Source organism: Silene latifolia, chromosome Y, assembly GCF_048544455.1.
Source record: "Silene latifolia isolate original U9 population chromosome Y, ASM4854445v1, whole genome shotgun sequence".
In the NCBI taxonomy this organism is placed as follows: domain Eukaryota; kingdom Viridiplantae; phylum Streptophyta; class Magnoliopsida; order Caryophyllales; family Caryophyllaceae; genus Silene; species Silene latifolia.
The window spans coordinates 235,860,637-235,881,389 of record NC_133538.1 but is presented as its reverse complement, the minus strand read 5'-3'; the positions used below and the strand labels follow the sequence as shown (position 1 = coordinate 235,881,389).

The window sequence follows — 20,753 nt, the reverse complement described above, 5'->3', positions numbered from 1 at the left end:
TTCAAAACTTTCTTTTGGTCTCCTCGTGTAGTTATCTTAAGAACATATTCTTTTGATTACTTCACTTGGTCTCTTTTATCATGTAGATCTCATCTATTCGAGACCATAGATCTCATCTATTTATGTATACTATCTATTTAGGTATACAAATCATTCTTTCTTTCGTAGATCTCATTTACTCAAGCATACAAAACAAATTATTCTTTGAATTCTTTGTGTCTTCATTTTTCTCCCACTCTATCTTTAGAATAAATACACTAAATATTCAAAGAAAGTTTATGAGACACAAATTATGATTTCGAAGTAGAAGGAGGACTATCTCATAGATTGACTAATAGATTTTAGATTTGATGAGTGTACTTGGTAGTTGACATTCCTTTAGAAGAGTTCATCAACTCAACATCACTTTATAATTGATTATACACAAGCTTTAAGCTTGTGGACATATAATGAATCCCATCATTATAATTGTCTATTGGATCACTTTAAGTAGATGATCATATGTTTCTATGTGCAAGCATATAAAGACGAATTATTAGAACAATAAATACGATAAAAGGGGTGACTTGGGTTGCAAGTCAAGCCACCATAATCCAAAATACAACCATTGTTTAGAAAGGATCAACCATTTCCATGTCGAACACGGAAATCAAAATAGTTCTAAAAATCCGAAACAACTTAAAATAAGACAATAATAAAAGCCAAGCTTCATTGGTAGCTACTCCTAGCTCCTTGATGATTTCTCAAGCTTGCTTTTCCTTTCCTTTATCTTTGCTTGGAGGAGGCCCTATTTACAATTAAAAGGGGATACATTATTATAACTTTGTATCAAAATACCATAGTTGAATTAGAAACATAAAAGAAAGGATAGTCATATACCTACTGGAGTGATCTTTCCAGCTTTGATGTCACCAAGGTACTTGGAACAATTCCTCTTCCAATGTCCAACACCATTAAAATAATGGCATTTGTCAAGAGGACCCTTCTTGGTTTTGGAAGTGCTAGCTTCAAAAGTCTTAGCCTTGGTGGACATGGGAGCTTGCCTCTTACCCTTTTTCCCATTTTTTTTGAACTTCCCTTGCTCTTAGTGCTTATATTAAGCACGTCCTTAGGTGGGTTAACATTTAACCCCATGTCTCTTTCGGCTTGCACAAGTAACTTGTGCAACTCTTCAAGAGACACGTCCTTGTCTTGCATGTTAAAATTCACCCGGAATTGAACATACGCTTTGACTTTGGATAAGGAGTGTAGAATCCTATCTACAAGGAGCTCTTTGGAGATTTCAACTTTTTGAATCTTCAAAGTCTCGACTAGCTCCAACAATTTGAACACGTGAGGGCTAACCTTTTGGCCCTCCTTGAAATCGAGATCAAAGAATGCCGAGGCCGCCTCATATTGGACGATCCTCGGTGTTTATGAAAACATTGTCACAAGCTTGGAATAGATTTCATTAGCGGTGCCCATTTTAAAGGCTCTCCTTTGGAGATCCGCCTCCATAGCAAAAATCAACACATTTTTCATAGCGGCGGACTCTTTGTGGTAAGCCTCATATGCTTCCCTAGTGGTGGCACTCGACCTAGAATTAGGTTCGGGTGGAGAGGCCTCGCTGAGGTAACGAAGCTTGTCGTCACCTTGGGCGGCTAATTTGAGTTGGGCATCCCAATCGGAGAAATTTGACCCATTCTTTTCAAGTTTACAACGATCCATGAAGGATCGGAGCCATGAAACATTAGTGAGAGGTGCGGCGTTGGTGTTTTGTGCGGCCATTTGTTATGAGAAATAAAAGTGGTCTACAAAACAAAATAAAAGGAATAAAACACTTGTCGTTTTAAAATAATAATAACACTCGTAAAATTTTTTAATTTAAACAAGTTTTATTGCATTTATCTAGTGACCTCTACCCAATTTTGATAAATGATTCCAAGACCCAAATTCATATTAACTTAGGCATCAGTAAAGCCGAATACAACCCTTATCAATATAACTCGGTGGATTAACTCTTTAATCGATTCTACTTTTAGAACTCTTGGTCGATAAATTTACATTAATATTTATCTTTAGCCCGAAACACATCCGGCAACCGTCGAGAATACTTTCGTTGAGTTCAACCCAAAATTCGAATAAATGTGTTCATGATCCAAACTTACATCAACTTGGGCATCGGTAAAGCCGAATACAACCCTCATCTTTATAAATTCGGTAGGTAGACATTTATCACCCACTTCCCCTACGTAGCAAGGTTTGTACCCCGGTAAGGCCGAGTGCACTCCCTCACGAAATAGGTTTTCATGGTTTCTACTTTTTGGTAAGGCTAAGTCTCAATTGTTTATTTTAGCGAGAGGTCATGTCAATTTATTATCTATCACGTTTTAAGTGAACTAAAGTGGTGAACTACGATAAATGTAATTGACACGGTCGATAAACTCGATTTAAATGATAATGAATGTTTTAGTTATGGCGATTTAACGATACATGCAACATACTCCCTCCTATTCACAATAAACTTCCCCTTCATTTTGACACAAAAATTAAGAAAACACACTACCCCACCATATAATTAAATTTGGACCACACAAATACACTACCCCACCATACAATTAAATTTGGACCACACAAACACTTACCAAAAAAAGGAAATAGGGAAGTTATTATGAATAGACGGAAAAGGAAATAGGGAGGTTTATTGTGAATAGGAGGGAGTATAAATAAAATACAAAGCATAAATAAAATCCTAGTATGGCCTTCCTAAAATAGTAAATCTAATAAACTATTACAAATTCGGAAACCAACTCCTTTGGTCCCTTGAACTTCGATCTTGGCACGCACTTCAAGACAACATTTTCTTTGATGGATCGCCTTCTCAAGTGGCACCGTCTTCAAGGTACTCCGAAATAAATAAATTACATAATGAATTACATAATTTCCTATTATACATTTGTAATTAAAATAAAAATAAATCTATTAAATTACAAAACGGTGATACGAGATCACAATAAATTACAACCGAATCGATATTCTCATGCATTTCGGGTAATACCAATTAAAACAAAGGCCATACTAAGTAAAATTACATAATTCAAAAATTACATAAAATTAAAATATGACAATCATAAATAAAATGCAGCATTATAATATGTATGAACATGCCCAATTTTATGCTAAATCGCCTTTAAGGAGTCAATATCGTATATTAATTGGTTTTTACGGATTTGCGTGATTTAACCTTTTAAAAATCACAATAATTACATAAATTCATATTTATGTACAAGTTAATTACCCTAACCAACTTAAGACTCAAAATTAGTCTCCACTAATATATTGACAATAATTAACCTAGATTTCTTAATATTGTTCATAAATGGACCTAAAAACAAAATTATGTCATAAACTTCAAATTAAATCATAAAAATTTCAAATAATTTCAAATTTTGAAATTTAAACTCATGAACATTCTGGAAAAATACCATGACACTCATATTGTTTAAAACTTAGGTTAAAAATTTCGAAAATTTATCGAGAAAAACAATGATGCGGTTTATCGATTTTAACAATTATAACCATAAAAATATGAGAAAAATTATTTTTACCAACTTTTCATTTTTATATCTGAAATATATGATAAAATGCAACATGTGACGTTTTTTTTTAGTCATGAAGTATGTTTTAGCATTTTTACTAATTAAAGTCACTATTTATGTGATTTTTCATCAAAAATTCATAAATCATGCATAAAAACTTCATTATAGCCAAATATTTTACACACATCTTGTAACATTGCATGTGACAACATACTAAATTTCCATGACCAGATTCGAAATATAACTCATATTAACCTATTTATCCATTTAAATACGATTTTAACTTGAAAAATCCATATTTCGAGAAATACAACTCATTTTATTATGAAACTTTACAAGCCATTAGTAGATAATATATTTGAAAACATATCCAAAAATCACTGAAAAAAATCGAAGTTTAGCTATTTTTAGTCCAAAAATGACATTTTTATCATAAAAATCACATTTTAATGTCATTATTATATAAAATGAACAATAAAATCCATAAATAAACCAAAATGTGCTAAAAATAACCTAGGACCAAAAACTTTTAACATGCAAATTTATTTTAAGGTTTTTCTTCATAAAACCAATTTAATTAGTTTTGTATGTTAATCATATAACTCGGAAAAACTATAAACCGATTTGCATGTAAACAACCTAAGGCTCTGATACCACTTGTTAGAAATATATAATCTCATTATATAACATATTCATATATGTGATATTTTAATTTAGTCATAAAATTAAAAACTAGATCTTATGCATGTAAACTTAAATAAGAATAGAGAAGAAATCGTCTTTCTTACTATGGAATTTCGGATTAAAGGGCACAAGTAAGATCTCCTTATTACTTGTTCTTGAGCTTTCCTTATATGGATGAACAAATATTCAAGCTTAGAATCCCTCCCAAAGATGAATACCCAAGATATTTCTTAAAAGACTAATATTATTAGAACTAGAATAATATTAATCTTACTAAAATTGACCCAAAATATTTGTTTTTGTCTCTTGTCTATTCGGCCAAGAGGAAGGAAATATATGAGTATTTTTCTCTCTAAACTTCTCCAAGTTTTGGTTGTGTAAAAGAATGAATCGTACACTAGTGAATATCTTAGTGTATGTAACAATATAAAAATGTAGAAACCCTTGGCCTTTTCTCTAGGAAAAACCGGGTACGGGGGGTAGCAAGGGCCAATGCATGACCAAGATACTCTTCACAAAAGCAACTAGGTGTGCATTGCTATGAATTAAGTTTAATGATTATGCTTCTTATATAACATAAAACATAATACAAACCCCAACCCACCTCATATAATTTCGGTACATTAGTTGTAAAATGGAAAGTCCATTTTACAATTTATTTGTCAATTTGTCACATGTAACATGTTCCATGACATTATGTGTATAAAATGTATTTTTAACAATTAAAAATCAACATATTAATAAAATATGTCACTTATAAAATTAACCTAGTAATTCATAATTACTTGTACCGTAATGGGTTTTCGAATCATAAATTACAACATTCTGTATTTATAATAATTTATTCATTCCATTTCAATTGTTTCCGTAAAAAATAATTTCATCAAAGTAATGAAACAATTTAATTACTTAGTCCGTATCTTATTTAATCGAATTACAATAAGACACGTTAATAATACTCACAAAATCGTCCGTCAATTTTAAGCAATTTAATTAACCCGTATCGACATACGATCAATTAAATAATCAATTAAGAGTGTTACCCTTTAGGTATGACCTAAGGGCATCAACTGATCACCATCGTTGCACGACAGTAATGTCAAACTCTAGTCAGTCAATTATTACCGATATGTGTGGACCAGTTGATTGTAAAATATTACATCCCACATGTATTCTTAAATTGAGATATATACATGTGATCATCATGATCGATGATACGGTCGTTATGTACCAAAAATAAAATACGTAGATACTACTAACAGGAGTCAGCGGTAAGTAGGGTCGATCTCCACAGGGAGGCGGTTTACTATCTACTTGTCTATTCTATCTGCTTGTCTATTCTATCTGTCTAATGTCACAGTCTCGGGGTTTGAAATGTTTTAACTAAACTAATGAGGCTAAAGGCAAGAGAAATTAACAATAAGAGAAGGGAACTAGAATTTCGGGTCATCAATGAACGTCAGTTAATCACAGTTAAGGTCCAGATCAGTCGATGAGTCGGTCTAGGGGGCAGTGAATATCTCCTTTCGGTCTCAATTCACCCTAAAATGCTATTAGCTTAACTTTCGCCCTCACTAAAGCATCCTATTGTTCACTGCGGGTCTCGCCTATTCCAACCTTTCGGTCCAGGTCAAGGTTACCAATATTAAAAGGCTAATTGCTTCAAATCAACTAGCAAGATACAGTTAAGGGCAGTGATTAACAACATAGACTACAACAACAATGACAGATCTAATAACCTAATTAGCAATTAACATTCATTCAATGACTACCCTAATCCTAGCAAGAGAATTTAGCTAAACATAATGGTAAAAGAGATACGAGCGAGAGATAAAGAAGAAATAGGCATTAAATAAAAGTAAAGGCAAGGAATAAATTACAGCAATAATGATCCGGAAAATAAGAGAAGGAAGAAGCAGAAGAAAAGCAGCAGTAAAAGTAACGTGTGATCCCCGGACGAGGTTACAAATGACGTCCTAACTTACTATTTATAAAAAAATAGGAATTATTTAACCTAATGACGGAAATAAACTAAAAAGCCCAAGCCCGAAAGAGAATCCACTCGATCGAGTGGTTTTAAACTACTCGATCGAGCAAATCCTAGCTCAAACTACTCGATCGACTAAAAGTCTTACTCGATCGAGTAAACACTAAATGGCAACTGGTCGATCGACCATATAAAGTGCTCGATCGACTGATTATTTGGCCTAAAACCACTCGATCGACTAGTTAAGTACTCGATCGAGTGAAAACTAACTTCAGCAGCTACAAAATCTCGTTAGTTCAGCTATGACTTGTCCTTTTAGCTCCCGAAACATCTTCAGTCATCCCAAGACAGCTACATTTCCGCTCCAAATTCACTCTTCCTCCAAATGCATGCAAAACGGACGATAAATGGCTTGATTTCACTACTTTCTGGTTCATTCCTGCAAATAAGACAAAACAAACCAAAGTAGCATATTCGGGGCATTCCGTAGCATAAACTACGATAAAAGCATGGAAATACGTGCATAAAAAGGCCTAAAAGGACTATATAAAATGCACGTATCCAATCTCTCCAAACCAAACCTTTACTCGTCCTCGAGTAAACTAAATGCAAACTAAAGGAACGGAAAAGAAAACTCAGAGCTAGCTACAAATGCCCATTTAAACCAATTTAATGCAAGCAAACTAACACTTATAGCAAACAGTCAAATGCAAACGAGTTATAAGATGTTTATAAAAGTAGCTGAACCATCGACCTTGCAAGACCTTTAATAATGGACTCTCACGGGTCACTCTTCTCTGATGAAGCAAAGGATGAACATATATATGTAAGAGAGAAAGAAAGATAGTTGCTCACCTAAACTGCGACCCACATAAACATGCATGCAATTAATATGATAGACAATTCTAGCTACCAAACATACATTCCAACCAAACGAGATCCTGTCACAGCCGAGGGCTTACAAAAATATGGTAAAGTGAGGAAATGGGTAAGAAAAGGCAAAACATTTATGCGAATGTGGAGGTATAGGTGATCAAGCTAGTACCTAAACAGAACCAAATGACAGCATCCATTTCCAACTCAATTATGAATTACGCACATATGCCCTTCATTTGGCACAAAACTCACCAAACCGAACTGAAGAAACTCCTCAATAAATGTAAATAAAGCATTGGAGTAGAAACCGTCAACCAATCAACATCTTCTTTTTCGAATTTTTTTTTCTATTTTTTTTCGGTTTCTTCTTTTTTCTTTTCTTTTCCTGTTTTTTTTTCGAATTTCTTTTTTTTTTTTTTTTCACGTTTTTTTTTTCATCATCCTCCCTTTCTTCATAAAATACCAACTCCGAATCAACAGATACAAGCCAAACTTGGCACAATGAAATATATACCGCAAAACATACACTAAACTAGCTTGACAAGGCAGACTAAATTTGGAATGTAGTTAAGGGTCAACAGGCAAATTTGGCTAATGTGGAGTTAAATGGGTAAAAAAAAAAAAAGGAAATTGTAAGCACCTCCCTGCATGTGACACCAACCACTAACCCGAATGTATGCAGGCAAAAAACAATTGAATTTCATATACGTGCAAATTGATGATACATGATATGCAAGGAGTATACTACTCACAATCCTACATGAAACCGGTTATAAATGACACCAATTTATAAGGCACTAATCCTTAGAAATTATAAGTAGTTTGCCAAAATTTCAAGTCAAGTCTATTTGTTCAGCTAAATTAAACATTAACTCGTAGATATGCAATAAGACAAAGCTAAAAAGAATAATAGTTTATGCAAGGCTTAAGCAAAAAGACAATTTATAGTGCACTTTCATCATTGAAATCAACCGTTCCGATTCAACCTACATGCTAAAATAAACGTGAAATTTTTGAAATTTTCAATTTTTCAATTTTTATGAGATTTTTAAATTTTATATGAAAAATAAACAACAATGCATACGGAAATTAAACGTGATAACAGAAATGCAATAAAAATAACATGCAGACACAGATATGGATGCATAACCTCCTCAAACCAAACCGTACAATACCCCCATTGTACCAAAACATGGAAAGGAAATGCAAACTAAAGGAAGAAGAGAATAAATACGGAAAGCTTACAAGATACGTGAAAGAGGGACCTCCCCAAACCAGCCATGAACATGGGAGATTGCTAAAGGCCCGAAATACCGTCACAGGAAGCTAATCCAAGTTAAAAACACTCGATGGCACTCGAACAATGGTCGATCGAGTGGGTTGGGCATCCAAAACTGCTCGATCGAAAGGAAATTAGGTCGATCGAGTAGTTCTCTCTTTGCAGGTGCTCGATCGAGTAGAACAATTTGCTTTCGATCGAGAGGATTTATCAGCAAAAGTGCTCGATCGAGTACAAAAAGTACTCGATCGAGTGATCCTCAGTGTGTTCCTGCAAAACGCAATAAAAACAGCCTCCAAACTAACAAAACAATCATACTGATATAGGTTTATGGTATGAAAACCATTTATTACAACTGAAATGAAATAAAAATGCAAAATAAAAACTCCGGGTTGCCTCACGGGTAGCGCTAGCTTCAGTCATGTCCCAGCTCGACCTTCTTTTTCTTCGAGCCTCTCTAAACAGTCATAATCAAAACAGCTCAAAGCGCGCAACATTAAATCATAAATCTGCGCATGTGCTACACAGAAATGTAAGTAGCACCACAGTGGAATAAAGAAATAGGAAATAAAATTGTACAACCGTTTAAGCCTAACAAATTTCCTATGTGAGCTCCTAAATTTATCCACATAATAAAGGAGCGCAGGAGCAATTGACAATAAATTAGGGCTCCGTTTTAGATTAACAAAATTGAAACGATAAGGACGGCGAAAAATCGTTAAATTACGCGTCCACATGTGAGAGGGTATATTATTGAAATACGAAGCATGAGTGAAATGAGGCATTATACTACTCAAACAAACAATAATAGAATTATCGTTTACTACCTCGGGTTGGTTGCTCTCAACAATGGAATCATAGATAAAGGAATTTATTACCCTCTTCCGTGCTAGGAGCAATTACCGACTCAGCTGTCCTTTCGTCACCCTTCTCAGTGGATTTCGTCCCGTAAATCGCAGCCTCAAGTGCATCCAACTCGGCCTTGAATAGGGGCGACTCACCGTATCCATTATCATCATCAAAATTGTCATCTAAAACGAACCCAAGCAACAAATCATTGCTCTCGCTGGCCAACTCACTCGATCGAGCAGAATTATTACTCGATCGCGGACTTCCCTCCTGATTTTCACTCGATCGAGTGCTTTGAACCACTCGATCGAACAGCTTATTTGGAAATTCACTCGATCGAATTATATAAGTCACTCGATCGAGTGATTCTTCCTGTACAGCGCTGAAATCCTCGTGTAAGGCAGTGAAATATGATAGAAATTCGTCATCCGAGTCATAAAAATCATCCTCAGCATTGGGCAACACGGTTTCTTCATGGGGAAAACCGCTCTCAGTAAAGTACACCTCTTCTGGTTGCCTACTATCCGACTCAGCAGCTAGCTGAGCTATTTGTGACTCCAGCTCAATGAATTGAGCAATTGAGCTTCCATACGTCTATCACTCTCTTGCCTTTTGGATGCAAGTATTTCCAACAAAGATTTCAGCTCCGCAATCTCTTCTTTCCGTATATCAGGAGGATCTTGTTGCGGCGGCCATTGATAGGGTGGATGTGGCGGCACAACTACAGCTGCTTGACTAACTCGACTGCGTTGCTGGAACGCGTAAACTTCGTCATTTTCTGCCATGCAAAAGGCTGCATTGTGCTCAGCAGCACCACATCTACCGCAGTGAATCACCTGATGCGCCATATAATGGAACATAGGTGACGGGTCAAAGGTACTCAAGCCTTCCCTTTGACGATCTTTCACCTAGAACTGTCTAGGTAGTACCTGTAAGGCCTATCAAAACAGCACTAAAGAAAAAGATTAGAACGGCCTCAAGGGAAAAATCCCCTGAGACTAAAAACAGACATAATTAAACAAATAAATAAATAGTTGCCTCCCCGGCAACGGCGCCAAAATTTGATACGGTCGTTATGTACCAAAAATAAAATACCTAGATACTACTAACAGGAGTCAGCGGTAAGTAGGGTCGATCTCCACAGGGAGGCGGTTTACTATCTATTTGTCTATTCTATCTGTCTAATGTCACGATCGTTTTTGCTTTGCTGGCAAAGTGGCAATGATATTGTAAGGGTATAGTGCATGTGCAATTTTACACGTTTCTGACCTAAAATGCACATAACATGGTCAATGGGTTAGGATCGGCCAAAAAACGATTTGCCAGTAAAGGCACCATTAAGCAGAAAGCGCCACTTGCTGGATAGCCAAATGTAAGGGAAACGATATTATTTATAGAAATAATATAGAACAGTTGGAGTATTGTACGTCTCCTTGCGGTGTCAGCTATTCATACACACATTGCAAAATGAGTTTGGTATACGCACTTGACCACCATGCAGATGCTGTTTAGGCTGGCTATCAGTGAATCACGACTGTGCTGATCTAGAATGCTTTTTTCGGTACAAAATTCTACCAAAAAATGACCACATCTCCCTATTCTCTTTAATTTAGATAAGAGATACCTGCCTGAGCACCCACTACAACAGTTGGTTACGAGAAAGAGACGTGGCTGGTGTGACCTGAATGTAGTACGGTGTAGCCTGAACTTTCTTTATAATGTGGCCAAGACAGTACTTTTTTTCCTACAGGAAAGCCATACATATATACGGTCAGTGACAAATTAGAGAAAATATCTCGTATGAGGCTGTAAAGAACAAAGTTCAATATGAGAGTTACAAACGGTTTTTATAGTTATCAAACCAAAACCAATTTTCAACAGGAAAACAAGAACCAGTATTATGGATGGTGCCCTGCAGTTTTTACAACGTTTTGTCGATAATATGGATAAAATTATGGCACTTATTCAGTTAATGTGGATAAGCATTTTCAAAGTCGTTGCCATTTACAACAAAACCAGCAAAAAGAAGTATTTAAGCTCTTAGGAAATCTAGCAAATCTAGCAATCTAATGAATCAGGACTACCATGACACATAGAATAGCAAGATTTCATACCAAACATCCACCAAGGATTATAACAAATCGAAGTGCAAAGGAAAAGGCCAGAAAACATATCTTGACAATAAAAGGGTTTATAAGAGCAATTTTGTACATTTATGAGGTACATAATTTGCAATAAATACTCACCTATGCACATTGAAGTGCCTCTTAAGAAGAAGTGATGTCTGATAAATCAAAACCATGAAGGTGGAAGAACAGAGATATACAGCAGATATTCCCTTAGTTTGCTTAACAACAATGAGAATACAGCAATTTTAATCGACAAGCATTGTAACCCTACTATAATAACGTACAATACACGCAAACATCATCAAACATCATGTAGATATTTACGATGTCATTAACAGCTCAATTGCACACAACTCTATTGAAGGAGATACAACGAATGCCCCACAACAATAATATACTTCAATATATTAAAAGGAATAACCCACTAACCCCACCCAAACCAATATGATCAGCTAAGTCTCTGCCACAAGTAGTAATCTCCCAACAGCCAAAAATGATGCACTCCCCAATAAGAACACAGTACACTTCATAGTGACGAGAGGAAATCCGTCGTGTACATAGATGAATAGTCAGGTTCTCACTATACACTAATGACGAGCAACAAAGACTAACGAAACCCATTAAAGTAAACCCCTAACTAAGTATGAAAACTCACCATCAACTACCGATCAAACACCTACCGACACATAGCACCCAACAACAATGAAAACATTGCTAAAGAAACAAGCCAATTAAACAACAGTTAGTGAAACATGGAGCTGACCTAATATAACCCATAAAGTAAGAAACTTTGGTACGATGAGAAGCAAGAATATCACAAACTGAAAAGAGCTGGTCGGACCAGAGTATATGGGCCCACGAAACACCCAAAGATTAGCAACAATTTCGTCCTTTGGCTGCCAATCTAACCATCTAATCCAAACAAAGTCCCAACAAATAGATCCTAGCGAAACCTGGCCTTAAATAATTAGCATCTACCATGTTGCTGCCTAAAGCGACATACAGCAATATAGAAGGGTTAACTACCTCTAGATGTGAAATCCTTCATGGATACTCTGAAAGATGAGATCATTATGAAATCAAATGAAATCCTGAAATTCAACAGGCACCAACGAAATCAAAACCAAAATAACGGAAGAAATCAACCAAATAGCAAACCCCCAAAACAAAGTTCAGAGACGAACAACAAAAACCGATAATGCGAGAATGGAGTAACAACAGTGAAAGGGGGCTAAGTGGCTTTAAAAAAATGCGTAAATAAAAAGATGAAAGAGGGTTGAGGAGAGAAAGGGGAATGAGGATAAACTATTTGTTTATCGTCCGAGATGGAGTATTGAATCGCCATGTGAGGATAAAGGTGATACAATGAGTAAGATTTCGAAAGGAAAACGGAAACTAACCTCAGATAAATGGATGGCAAAACCGCCAAGACAGAAGAGAGGACACCTTCAACGAAATCCTTCCATCACAAATCCTAACCCGAAGATGAGAAGATAAAAATATCAGTTAGAAGCACAACTAATAAAAAAAAATGAGATCTTCAGGAAATAGCAATTATTCCAGCCCCATGAAATAACAAGCCCAGAAGTCAAAGAAATCAATAATTCCAGAAATCAAAGATTACATTAACAAAAAACCTAAACGAGCATAACTAACGACAAAGCCAAGAGATGTCCGTTAATAGTAATAACAACAATGACAAACACAAAGTGAAATAATGATACAATATTAACTCGTACTCAACAATTATGAAACCTGAAAGCAGCAATAAGTGAGCCGCTAAATCGCTAACCTTTTTAGGAGAACTAACAGTTGCTAGGTTTCCCGAGGTAATTTATGAGCTCTACACATGGGCTATACAAATACCTCATCACATATGAAGATGATGAACTGCCTTTCTACATAGTGGATTATATACACAGAGAAGAAAGGGGGAAAATAAATCTCCAACTCTCAGTTGTTTTCTTATATAATCTTAATTAATTATGCTCACATAGAGACGGTCACAGATATCAGCTTCTATAAATGAATGAGCCTTCTTGGACACGGTCAAACATATTCTAGTTAATCTAACAATAATTCTCAAGGCTTGATAAAGCTTACAATTGTAATTAATTTAGCTAAGGGGATTTAGGGATGTGCTAATTAGAGCAGGTCCAGGTTTGCCTCAAATCCCACTATTTTCAGACCTACACAATTGTATCTAAAAATGAAGAGAACTAATGAAAACAATTAAATGAAGTTCTCTTGGTACTTGTCCAAGCATATAACCTCAAGCAATCAAGCTAACCTAGAGATGATCCAAGATTTCTGCTACAGACGATAACAAACACAAATTGACAACTCCAAGATTATTGGTTCCAAGTTCAGATTCGTAAATAACCAACTCTAAACGGAGGGAATAACAATATGATTAACATGAGCAAAAAAAAAAAAACAAGTAGTCTATTTATTCTAGTATCTACTTGCCTTTCCTGCAAGCCCTGTTTGGGACCAGCACCAAACACGAATGTGACCATGGTGATTACCGATGGATCGCAGATAGTCATCACAAGTGAGGTTCCTGAAGGAACATAAAAGCTCAGGAAGTTAACATCATGAAAGTGAAGCAATATACCTCTATCAGTAACGTTGGAACAAGAAAGAAAGGGGTGAATGCGTGGAACATGACAGTATAATAGACACATATTATCCCTGGAAGGTATAATTATCCTCATTATATACTTATGAATGTATGGTGTAATAAGCACAAGGAAGTGAGTTAGTTACTCTTTCCGTCTCAGTCATCTGTTTACCATTTATATTCATTGTGAGGCGTACTTTAATCAAAGGTAAACAAATGATTGGGACAGAGGGAGTACGAGTTTGTATGTGCATTAGAGCCTTGCTTACGTAAATTCTCTAATTGACCGTTTCCAACGAATAACCAGTTTAAATAATATTCCGAGAACAACTACTAATTAGAAAACATCAGAGATCCATACCCCAGACATATAGGTAAAAAACAGGCTCGAAATCGTCAACATCAATCTTGTGTTGAACAAGAGTAAAATGAAGAGTAAAAGCTATGGTCATAGCCCATAAAAAAGACGCATCACAGTAGAAAGGAGTGATGTAGCCCTGAGCATAGCAGAAGATTCCTGTAGACGGATCACTACACATACGAAACACAAGCACTCAGCTAAAATATACAGATTACGGAGTATAACACTTTGAAAAGACAGCGATAAAAAGTCCAATCAAAGTACACACCCAATTATGTTGATGAAGCTGCAAAGCATGTCCTGCAATATATCAGAAACACCAAACCACTTAAAATACACCTTTCAGCAAACTGCATTGCGGTTTTATGCCAGATTTTCATTCTAGTAAGTAATCAGTTTCGTTGTAAATTTAAATAATACTGAATCAAACAATTGATTGGACCTCGACCATCAGCTTACAGTTGATTTAATATCCTGATATCGAAATCGAAAGAGAGAAAAGGACTAACCGAGAGAGCGAGAAGAAAGACGAGTTTAAAGGATAATTTGCGAAGGTCTTTGAAGAATAGGTACCACAAGACGATGAAGCCAGAGAGGCAGAATGGATGAACCCCAGATTTCAAGCACCAATTATGGATCAATGTTAACCGAAAGAAGAAATGGCGGAGAATGAGAAGAAGCAATGGAGTAAAAATGAAAGGAGAACAAGAGAGGCAGAATGAAAGGCGGGAATGAAACACATGTTCGATTGGGAATGAGAGGCAGAATAAAAGGCAGGGAATGAAAGAGGGTTTAAGCTAACTTAGGAAAGCCATCACCGATGCGACAAAACATACCATGCACCAATAAATAAAATAAAAATTATCAAAAGAGGCAACATCACATGGTATTTTGTGTGATTTACTTTAAGCCAAACATTGTTAATTGTACAGTGACAAAAGAAATAACTTCCTTTTTGGCACTCTAAGATAACCATATAATTATGGATAATAATGTGAGTATACTAAAGCTTAAGAGGTAAAAGTAATCACCAACTCATATGTGATTATACGGAATGTTGGAATGTATACAAAATAAGGTTAAAAGAGCTAGAATATAGAATCTGGCCATATAAATGAGGTTTTGTCATCAACAACAAATTACTATGAGATGTTGCAATGTATCACAACTAGACCTGTCAAAATTCGACCCGACCCGGAAACCCGACCCGACCCGACCCGACCCGTTTTTTAGGGTTACAAACCCGGTTTTTTCGACCCGCGACCCGTTCGACCCGAACCCGAAATGACCCGTTATTTTAGGGTCGAGACCCGACCCGAGCGGGTCGACCCGTTGGGTCAAAGGTACATCAAGAATTTTATTAAAATATTAATATTTATATATTATATTTGAAAAAATAGTTAAAAAAATATTTTTTTTATTACTTAAAATTACAAAAACAACTAAAAAGTTAATTTTATATAACTTTTATAATATTTAGTAATAAAATAATTATTAAAAAAACTTTATTTTAATCATTATGTCAATATAATTAATGTAAACATTGAATATCATTAAAATATTAATTTTAAATATGATTTACCTTTTAAAAAAATATTTTTTTAATTTAAAAAATCGTTTAAAAAAGACGTTAAAAATTATTTCTTGACCCGTATTCTGACCCTAACCCGACCCGTGACCCGTATAACCCGACTCGTATCTGACCCGATCCGTATTCGACCCGGCCCGTATTCTGACCCGACCCGTATAACCCGACCCGAGACCCGACCCGCCCGACCCGTTTGACAGGTCTAATCACAACTAAGGCCATGTGATTATACTAAAACGCTTCTATCTCACATGATACTAACACCTGGAAGGCTGCAACCCACTTTCCCTTTTATAACTACCACAAGCAAACAGACGAGAAGCAAGCCTTTGTGCTGAAAATATGTCTTGAGATAGCTTTAAAAAATCAGTTTATACCTGCAGGCATGGGATTTTAATTGGCCTCCACTAAGCGCTTGTCAGCACTTGACATCATAATGGAGATTATGATAATGAGAGTCGAGTATTATAGAGTTTAGTCTAAAAGTGTTCTTGGTCGTGTGAATATTAGAATGGGACTATGATAATCTGGATAGACCAATATATTGATAACGGTACTCATGAGATGAGTATAAATGGATCTCATTCATTAAGTTATAATCTAGATAATACATATGGAGATATGATTATTGAACTGACCAACAGTGAGATTTCCCAAATGGTTATTATTATCTATACACTGTCAATGTGGAAATTCTCTTAAGGAGTAGTTGTATATTTTATCCCTTGACCTGAGATCATCATTGTAGTTAATAGACTACTTATTGTACTTAGATACCGGACACCTAGTGTGTAAAAATGCTAGTTGAATGGTCATTGGGTATAATTGAGTACCTATGCAATTAGTGGTGAGTCAAGATGGAATCCGTCAGCTCAAGGTAATGAGTTTTGAACTCTATGTTGTCATTAATCTTATTGGTCATATCAAAACTTTGGCCAGGGTAGACGAATGATTTAAGAAAGGAGTTTCTTAAAGTCATTCCCGACCAATAATGTTCCGACATGTAACATAGTGGTCGTCTAGTGAAGTTTGACAGTTAAACCATACCCTAGGATGATCCGGAGTTGGAACGACGGAGGGAAATAAATACAGTATCCTTTACCAGGTTCGAGTATAATGAAGTACAGTGAATATTGGTATTCACGCTATCCGGCCGTCGGGGAGTGTTGTTAGACGCCAACCTCGATTAATAGTTAATGAGATTAATTATTACCGGTTTAGCGATGAACCTATGTGGTCACACACTTACGGTCGATATTTAACGTTTACGGTTATTTAATTTATTATGAGATAATTAATTAAATAATCTCGACGACATATTTTTATATTGTCCGCTAACACGGAAATATAATTAATATCGGAAAAGACGTTTGTAAGAGAGACGGACCGAAATGAATTGATCTAGGCCACGTACGTTATGCATGCAAATCAAAGGCTTGATGTGGCTTACCCGCTAGGAGTAGCGAGTAGGCATCAGGCAATCATTGAAGGGACCGCGGTACATCACATGTAGCAGCGGAAGACAGAAACGCGGTCCTCTTGAGACCTATTGCATTTAAAAACTTGTAAAACTGAGTAAAGGGACACATACTTTATGTGTAGACAATAAATTGGTCTAACCCCGAAAATACGGAGTCTCTAGTGTATCCACACTGGTAGATAGACTAACGTTCTCAACCCTTGAGACGACCTCGGATATAGAGAAAACACTTTTCTCACTTTAGTATATATATAAGAGTAATTCGAAATCGAAACTTTCGACTGGTCTTTATATTTATATAAAATCTCACGGCCAAAGCACAAATTATAGGCAAAGGATCCTTGGCCACCAAGAAATGAATTGCGTGAGTCACATCCTTAATAATTAATTATATTTTCGTGTTAGCGGACAATATAAAAATATATCGTCGAGACGTTTGTAAGAGAGACGGACCGAAATGAATTGATCTAGGCCACGTACGTTATGCATGCAAATCAAAGGCAAAGTTTGATTTTGTATGTCAACGTGCCTTTTCCATGAACAATCCTTAATTATTAAGGATGTGACTCACGCAATTCATTTCTTGGTGGCCAAGGATCCTTTGCCTATAATTTGTGCTTTGGCCGTGAGATTTTATATAAATATAAAGACCAGTCGAAAGTTTCGATTTCGAATTACTCTTATATATATACTAAAGTGAGAAAAGTGTTTTCTCTATATCCGAGGTCGTCTCAAGGGTTGAGAACGTTAGTCTATCTACCAGTGTGGATACACTAAAGACTCCGTATTTTCGGGGTTAGACCAATTTATTGTCTACACATAAAGTATGTGTCCCTTTACTCAGTTTTACAAGTTTTTAAATGCAATAGGTCTCAAGAGGACCGCGTTTCTGTCTTCCGCTGCTACATGTGATGTACCGCGGTCCCTTCAATTGGTATCAGAGCCAATTTTGCATTTACATTTTGTAAATTTGGGTCGTATTTTTACGTACTATGCACGAGAACTGTTCTCGCACTGTTTCAAGTGTGAGCTATACAATATCTAATCGTGGTATATTTATCAACTTGCTTAGTGGTTTCACTTATGCATGTGCGTGAAATATTATGATCAATTTGTTTTGTCAATTATTAGTGTAATGATTGTTTTAATAACAAATTGATTGTAGAGTTTATGTTAAATTATGTAACATGTATCTACATTTAAGAGAAGAGTTCTCTAAGTGGAGTACTACACTTACATGATAATTTGTAGTTTCTCTTCCGACAATTATATAAGATATAGTTGTTAGTGCTAATATACGATATAAGCATTTGTGTTATTCAAACTGTTTGAATGACATTAAAACTTGACCAATTAAAGATTATTGAGTTTTTAATTGATAAAATATGAGATATTTTGTCAAAGGTTTCCACTCAGGTAGACAATAAAACTATTTTATTTTCGTTTACAAGGTACGACCTGACAACCAGAGGGCTTGTAGTTCGGAGATATAATAATATTGTCTATTATATATGATACGGGGGTGAAGAAAAGTTAACTAATCTTGTACTTTTAGTCTGGACAACCCAGAGGGTATGACATTTATTAATTTTCTGTCACTAGAGTGGATAAACTCAACTACACTGATAGGAGCGACCTGACAACCAGGGGACTATGTAGTGTAGAGCCTGAAATGATTTTATAAGATAAAATCAGATGAATTTTAATTATGATGAGAAGCGACCTGACAACCAGGGGGATCATGCATGTTTTAAAATTCTTATATATCATTATGAGGAAGTCCATATCATGATGATGTATGATTATATTCTTATTGGATTGTTTTCTTTCCGACTAATATTTCTCAAAGAAGGCTAGTAGGAGTACAATAATTTTCTTAGTGCTATATGTAGCTGACATATTGCTAATAGGAAATGATGTGCTAACCATGCAAGCGACAAAGATTTGGCTATCTGAACAGTTCTCCGTAAAGGATATGGGAGAAGCGGCTTATATTCTTGGAATAAGAATCTATGGAGATAGATTCAGGAAGCCGCTAGGGCTCTCCCAATCTTTGTACACTAAGCTGTCATGTTGTACAAGCCTGATGTGGCTTACCCGCTAGGAGTAGCGAGTAGGCATCAGGCAATCCGGGTGAGGAACATTGGAAAGTGGTGAAAACCATCCTTGAGTACTTGAGAAGGACTAAGGACCAATTCTTCATTTTTTGGAGATGGTGAACTAAAAGTGTTTAGCTGTACTGATGCAAGTTTCGCATCGGATAAGAATGGTAGCAAGTCTACCTCTAGATATGTTTTCACTTTGAATGGTGGAGCAGTGAGTTGGAAGAGTTCCATAAAAGCTAAAATAGCTGACTCAGTAACCGAAATAAAGTACTTAGCCGTATGTGATGCTGCTAAGGAAGCCGTTGGATAAGAAAGTTCTTAACTGAACTTGTTGTTATCCCTTCAGTGGAGGAAGGTGTTCTTCTATTGTGTGTCAATAAGGAGTTATTGCACAGGCTAAAGTGCCAAAGGCCAACCAACGATCTAATATGCTCTTCGGAAATTTCACCTGATCAGAGAAATATTTGAACATGGAGATGTTCAAATTCTTCAGGTGTAAGGGAAAGAAACGATGTAGATCCTTTCACTAAACTGCTTGAATCAAAGGAGTTTGACAAGCGCAAATGGGATCTAGGATGAAGGTTCATGACCGATTGCCTCTAGGTCAAGTGGGAGATTGTTGGAACTATGCCCCAGAGCAATCGTTATGAAAACATTTTGAACGAATTTCATACAGTGTAATTATTAATAAAGATTAATAATTAGATGGCATTTTTCTTATTATCTTATTATGGTATTAATACGATGATAAGTCCTTGATTAAACTGGTATACTTGACATCATAATGGAGATTATGATAATGAGAGTCGAGTATTATAGAGTTTAGTCTAAAAGTGTTCTTGGTCGTGTGATTATCAGAATTGGACTATGATAATCCGGATAGACCAATATATTGATAACGGTACTCATGAGATGAGTATAAATGGATCTCATTCATTAAGTTATAATCTAGATAATACATATGGAGATATGATTATTGAACTGACCAACAGTGAGATTTCCCAAATGGTTATTATTACCTATACACTGTCAATGTGGAAATTCTCTTAAGGAGTAGTTGTATATTTTATCCTTTGACCTGAGATCATCATTGTAGTTAATAGACTACTTATTGTACTTAGATACCGGACACCTAGTGTGTAAAAATGCTAGTTGAATGGTCATTGGGTATAATTGAGTACCTATGCAATTAGTGGTGAGTCAAGACTGAATCC

The 20,753-nt window shown here is 35.8% G+C and overlaps 1 protein-coding gene and 1 long non-coding RNA gene across 2 annotated transcripts; both read right to left on the bottom strand.

Annotated features, from left to right (window-relative positions):
• Positions 1 to 8,658: 8,658 nt before the first annotated feature.
• On the bottom strand, positions 8,659 to 12,921 carry LOC141626853 (uncharacterized). Its single transcript, XR_012536436.1, has 3 exons — positions 12,783 to 12,921; positions 12,409 to 12,473; positions 8,659 to 10,997 (listed from the first exon to the last, which is right to left on the bottom strand). It is a non-coding gene; the product is annotated as an uncharacterized LOC141626853 (long non-coding RNA).
• A 606-nt stretch (positions 12,922 to 13,527) lies between these two features.
• On the bottom strand, positions 13,528 to 15,132 carry LOC141630286 (G-protein coupled receptor 1-like). Its single transcript, XM_074443127.1, has 5 exons — positions 14,876 to 15,132; positions 14,635 to 14,666; positions 14,367 to 14,536; positions 13,852 to 13,945; positions 13,528 to 13,585 (listed from the first exon to the last, which is right to left on the bottom strand). Exons 2-5 carry the CDS (start codon positions 14,661 to 14,663, stop codon positions 13,528 to 13,530), a joined length of 351 nt encoding a protein of 116 aa, XP_074299228.1. The 5' UTR covers positions 14,664 to 14,666; positions 14,876 to 15,132.
• Between the last annotated feature and the right edge of the window lie 5,621 nt (positions 15,133 to 20,753).